At 39.6% G+C, this 6,323-nt stretch overlaps 1 protein-coding gene across 1 annotated transcript; it reads right to left on the bottom strand.

Moving 5' to 3' along the window:
* Positions 1-1,603: 1,603 nt before the first annotated feature.
* On the bottom strand, positions 1,604-4,595 carry LOC149174707 (phenylalanine ammonia-lyase-like). Its single transcript, XM_089419392.1, has one exon. The coding sequence runs from the start codon at positions 4,304-4,306 to the stop codon at positions 2,003-2,005; it is 2,304 nt and encodes a 767-aa protein (XP_089275518.1). The 5' UTR covers positions 4,307-4,595; the 3' UTR covers positions 1,604-2,002.
* Between the last annotated feature and the right edge of the window lie 1,728 nt (positions 4,596-6,323).

The following is a 6,323-nucleotide window of genomic DNA, read 5'->3' as shown; positions in this document are numbered from 1 at the left end:
GTTGACCAAGTGTTGACCTATTTTAGTCCAATTTTGGGTAGAGGAATTTTGTCCCAGCAAGCCACAAATCTGGGCACAGAAACCGAGGCAATCTAACCCCCTGTTTGACCAGTGTTGACTGTACTAGGGTTGGCCGTAGGGTTGACTTTTGTTGACCAATTTGGATTGGACTTTTTCGGATTGTTTTGGGCTTATTAGACTTGTTGTTGGAGGCGAAGTTGACTAGGTTTGACCAAGTTGAACTAAGGAAGAAATCTTCCCTATTGACCAGTGTTGACTTTTCTGGTTAGGGCTCTTTTGCTGTTGTTATAAATTATCAGAATTTGTAAATTGTATTATCTCTCTCTGTTGAAATATTGAAGACTAAAAGATGAATTGATCAAGTGTTTCCCCACATTGGGGTTTGTCCCTTGCTGGTGCCACATCTTGTGTCCTCTTGCCTTGGCTTGTCTTCTACTGTTTATGTTTATGTTCTATCAGCGTTTTACTTACATGTTTATGTGATTGTTAAACTGAAATTGATATTGGACTCACAAGAAATTGAAGTAAAATTGTTCTAAAGCATAGAACATACCATTGTTGCCTAAAATTAACAATGTTGGAGTATAACGGGTCTCCGATATCCAGCATGGATGGTCAAATATCTAGTCAGCCAAGGTTCCAAGCACAACATCGAGGTCACAACATCTGATCATGGTGCTTAGTGGTTTAGCACTTGGAGCTAAAGGGTTATAAAAATAATTCATGTATTCGGTGACCCGAACTCTGTGTTTACTGGAGTGATGAGTTAAGACCATGGTCACGACACATAGTTGCAAGGGCTTGATGGCTTAGCCTTGGAGCTGGTCAGCGATTGGTATATGGGAATCTAGGTGTTCAAGAGTGTCCTCATTAAGAAGGGACCCATATTACAGATTTGTTGGAGCAATTGTTTAATACGTGGTCCTAACACAAGGTTAAGAGTGTTTGAGCCCTTGAGCTAGTAAGGGAATTAGGGTATCCAGAGTTTCAAAATGTGTCCCCAGAAAAAATATGACTCCGATTCTGGATCCTCCGGAACAATTGTTTAGACCACGGTCCTAGCACTTGGTCACAACACAAACATTGTGGTTTAGCCCCTACAGCTAAGCAGTTATAAAAAGTTAGCATCCAAGTCATCTGGATATTCTTGTAATTGTTTTGAAGTTAAAATATGCTATTACGGGAGCAGTTATGAGAAAAATATTCAATTTAACCAACCAATCACACTCTAATTTTTTTTTTTTTCAGAAATGAAGTCTCAAACCTATTGTTTCTGGTTGGAACAGCAACGTACATATTAATATATTTCTGCAGCTATTTCAATCCAAAGCCACTATTTATTCTTAGGGTGTCACCCTTCAACATTAAAAGTAAAAATAAACAAATTCTTCATAAACAGTTTTGGTTGTTACACATCAACATCAAAGAGCAGCAAGCAAAATAAATGCTTAGTTTGGATGCTTAGTTTGTCCCCAGAGATAGTAGTTACCTGTGTCATGATACGGTCCAAAACTCATACCAATAGGCCTTCACATCTTCCACATCTATTTATTCTTAGGGTGTCACCCTTCAACATTAAAAGTAGTGCCAAAAAAAGAAGAAAATTCTTCATAAACAGTTTTGGTTGTTACACATGAACATCTAGCAGAAAGCAAAATAAATGATTAATTTGGCCCCATACATAGACAGTAGTTACCTGTGTCATGATACAGTCCAAAACTCATACAATGTCCTTCACATCTTCCCGAGTCCAAACCTGAACTTTTCACACTAATACAAACAAAACTATATATGGTCTTCCCCTTCCACTGGAAGACGGGATGTTATTATCCAAAACATTTTAGAAAAGAAGTATGTTGCCATTCTGCATTATTCCAGATAACTCACTCCTTTGGCAACCGTATCGTTCAGTGCAGCCACGGTACATATATTAGATTTTTCAGTTCTAAAACTCTGAGCAAAAACAAAAAATTTAAGGTCATCAGGCAATGGTCAGAAGCCAGTAGCCCTTTCCTCCATTAACTTGAGGGCCTCCAATCTGCTGGAACCAGCTCCAGACACAAGAATTGTTATTGTGAGACTTCAAAATATCATAATTATTAGCATTCTTCTTCAGATCATTGAAAGGTCCAGGAGATTCATTCCATCCATCCAAGCATTCCATCAAGCGGCCTTCCAACTTACCTTCAGTGATTGCAATAAAAACCTTGTCAATGTCCTCACCAGGCGTTCTTCCTCTCGGCCCTGATAACAAGCTCGTCCCAAGTTCCTCTCGAACAAATTTATAGAGGGGATAAGTTCTGCACTCTCGAATTTTGTTTGGAAGATCGAAATCTCCCCTCTCATATCTTTGGCGAAGAAGAGGAACCTCGATGGCTAATTTCCTTCTCACCTCTTCTTCAAAAATGGGGATTTTACTGAGCAAAGAATATTGCTCGCTGTCAGCCTTCAATGCCTGTTCGACAAGGACATGTCTGAGTTGCAACGTCAATGGAGAAGAAGGGCCCGCTGGGTTTTCTATGTAACTAAAAACTGGCAGGCAATCAACAACCTGCAGGAGTTTATTCTCATAGAATCCGAATGGCAATACCAATATTCCCTGTTCTGTTGTTGAATACAAAATCCTTCTGACTGCCTGGCAGACAATTTGTTTAACAGCACCATGGAAATTCTCTTCCAGATGACGAAGATCCACTGCCTGGCACAGAGCAATCAGATAAGTGGAAACCATAAGCTTGAGAATATCAACAGCCTCTGCAGTCTTCCGAGCAGAGATCAATCCCAAAGAATTCACATCCTGATTATGTTGCTCTGCACTCTGAACATGATTAGTCACAGGATTTGCCAGAAACAGAATTTCTGAAGTATAGGACGCCATGGCTATCTCTGCACCCTTGAGACCATAGTCCAGACTGGGATCAGCCCCTCCAGAGAGATTGGAAGGCAACCCATTGTTGTAATACTCATTGACAAGCTCAGAAAACTGAGCAAATATGAGCTTGGCTATGGCAGCCAGAGCTAGACGAATATTGTCCATGTATACCCCTATGGGGGTCCCTTGAAAATTGCCTCCATGCAGAGCCCTATCTCTAACGACATCTATCAGTGGATTGTCGTTGACAGAATTGATTTCTCTGGCAATTGCATGTGTTGACATGCGGATTACTTCAATCTGGGGACCTAACCACTGTGGAGAAGTCCTCAGTGCATACCGATCCTGTTTGGGTTTTTTCAAGGGATCTGTTTCTGCCAATTTCAAAAAACTATAGGAACTCCCATCCAGAAGCCACTCCATGACTGCCCCAGCTTCCATCTGACCAGGATGGTGCTTGAGCCTGTGAGTTAATGGGTCTGTAAATTCTGGTTTTCCTTGCATCACCTCGCAGAAAAACGCAGACCCAATTTCTGCAAACACAGCCAAAACATTGGCATCATAGCACACAGTGCAGGCAACTGCAGACCCTACAGCTGTTCCATTAACAAGAGCCAGCCCTTCTTTAGGGTTAAGCTCGAAGGGCTTATCAATGCCTGCCAATCTCAAACCCGCCTCGGCACCCATTTCATTCCCATCTATCCCAACCACAACGGAGTTAGGTCTGGCAATGAGCAAGCCTGCAATATATGACAGGGGAACAAGATCCCCAGATGCTGTAATGGTGCCTCGCAGGGGCAATTTAGGAGTAATGTGCGAATCAAGAAGCTTCTGCATTGCCTCCAGTATTTCCCATCTGATACCCGAAAAGCCTTGCATGAGGGTATTAGTTCGAACCAACATTGCAGCTCTCGTAGCAGAGACAGAAAGACAATTGGAATCCCTTTTCCCCATCACTCCAGCATTCAGAAAACGAATCAATTCCCTTTGCAGTTCAACTGCCTGATTAGTTCTTCTATGGGATGTTGCACCAAAACCAGTAGTAATCCCATATGTATCAGTTCCCCTGTTAATATTATTCATCACCCATTCTGAGCTCGCATCCACCCTTTGCTTGGCATTTAGCTCATCCAGAACAACCTTCACATCTGGCCTACGAGCCAATGCAGTTACCTGAGCTATATTCAAATCGAATCCTGTGAGAGACACAACCTTGATGCCCTGGAACTCTTCAATCAGATTCCTCACCTCCTTCGCATGGCTGCCTTTCATGGCATCTGCAACTCTTGACCAGTTTAGACTGTCATGGTCATATTCATGAGAACCCTGTATATTAATATCATCTTTTATAGCTAAACTGCTCATAATTGATGCTATCATCACAGTTGATGCAGCTTCTGGCATTTTTTCCATCGTACATAAAAAAAAAATTCACAGCAAACAGATAAAATACTGAAACAGTCAAGCACGGAGGTCTTGAACTTTAATCAGAAACCTTCGGGGAAAATACTCAATACAGTATTCTCGATGAGACCGAGGGACGTGCTCTCAATTTGATCTGTATTTTCGAGATTCGCATATTTATGTATATAAGTCGTCCTAGCGGGCAACCCTTCGGAATTCTGCAATGAACCAGTGAATATTGATAAAGAGCTTCTAGAACATGGTAGTAGTACTAACCGATGTCCATCATTAAATCTGTGCCTGAACCAGCGTACACTGGAACGAGGCGTAACTTTAATAGCGCAAGTTCCAACCACTGGAATTTCTAAATGCACACATTTACTCCTGACAGCGATCATGTTGCGTGCAGATCAGTTACGTTGACACTCTTGCTCGCTGGCCTTCATATTTAGGGCACCGACAGAAACATTAAACGTATTTCTGCTTTATATTTATTGAAGGTTAGATAACATTAATAGAAACATGGAGGGAGGTTCGAGAATCGCAACACAGATTTCACCTATAAATTTTCGGAGAAGATTACATCGAATTTTATTTGGTGATGTGTTTTGAATTATTTAGTTTGGTTTGAACCATTTTGTTTTGATGATGAATTGTAAAAGATGGTTTGAAAGGGTGGTTTGAACCATTTTGTTTTGATGATGAATCACATTAGATGGTTCAAACACATCGATAGATAGGTGTGATCTTTTCTAAAAAAAGAGTTTGAAATCAAAATATGGATCACAAGAGTCTAAATTCTGATATAGTGGTAAAGATATAAAAGCATATGGAGTGGTAACATTTTCGTAAAATTTATCGCTAATGTTCAATTTGAATGGTGAGTAAAATTGTTTCTGATCATCTCTCCTCAAATTTAATTTTTGGGATATGTTGGCCAAGTGTGATAAGGTGGAAGAATAGGAGACTTTTACGATAAAGCTTCCTTGAAGAATATTGATTAAATGCTATATGATATTGTATTTATGTTTTCTCTTATGATTATTTTGCATATCTATAAGTAAAACATATGAATGAATGATCACTCTAGGGTTTAAATAATAAATTTTTACGTTGTGGGGTTATTTACAACCCATAGTTTAGATCTTTTGCTAACTTTTGCTACAAGAAAGTCACCAACAATGTATATCATATGTATCTAGTTGTGACTTTTGCGAGTCCCTGTAGGTTCTGCGATCATTGGCTCCCTCCATCTCTCACACTCACTATATTGATGTAATATATTTTAGTTATCATTTTCTCTTTTGACCTCATACATTAGGGGGCATTCATTGTAACTCAGAAATGATACTCTTTTGAGGCCATTAGAGAAAAACGCAAAAAGAATCTTGAAATGTAACATCAGCGTCATGGAAACCCTACGAAAAGTCAAGTTTTGACCTTTCAACTCTCCCAAGACACTGGCAAAAGGTATTGCAACACCTCAACTAGCTTAGAAACAATAGTTGAATGCTCCAAACCTTCAAACACAAAGTGTTGAAGTGCCCATGGTGGCTAAAGTGCATGGATAAGGGTTGACAAGGTCAAAACTAATGAAGTTTCAAGATTAGTATGAAAGCACTGAATCAAACTAAGTCAAAAGGATGTCTAGATTCATCTAATCACTTTATCATCTCATCTATAAAACTAAAATAATCCATAAGGCAAATGAAGACAAAGTGAGCACAAGTACATGTTTCCAAATTGAGTATTAAGCTCTACGTTGAGATAAAGCAAAACATGTAGTGAGCCTAACTCTAGGTATTGATGAGAGGAGAAGCTAGGTTCAGGGAACCTAAAATTGTTGCAACCATTCTAACTGCTTTTACATAATGGAAAACACTACTTCTCCCCATTTTCTCATTGTTTATTCTATGCAAATGTATGTACTTCATTATTTTGAGTTGCTAATTCTAACATTGCTATAAGTTGTAGAGTTTGGTGCATTTTTGGTTCTATATTTATAGGTTACAAGTGTGAGGAGCAA

This window comes from Pinus tabuliformis, chromosome 4_1 (assembly GCF_031772625.1).
Source record: "Pinus tabuliformis cultivar Carrire ecotype Pingquan chromosome 4_1, CPIR1, whole genome shotgun sequence".
In the NCBI taxonomy this organism is placed as follows: domain Eukaryota; kingdom Viridiplantae; phylum Streptophyta; class Pinopsida; order Pinales; family Pinaceae; genus Pinus; species Pinus tabuliformis.
The sequence above is the reverse complement of the archived record's forward strand: the minus strand, read 5'-3'. Positions and strand labels throughout refer to the sequence as shown.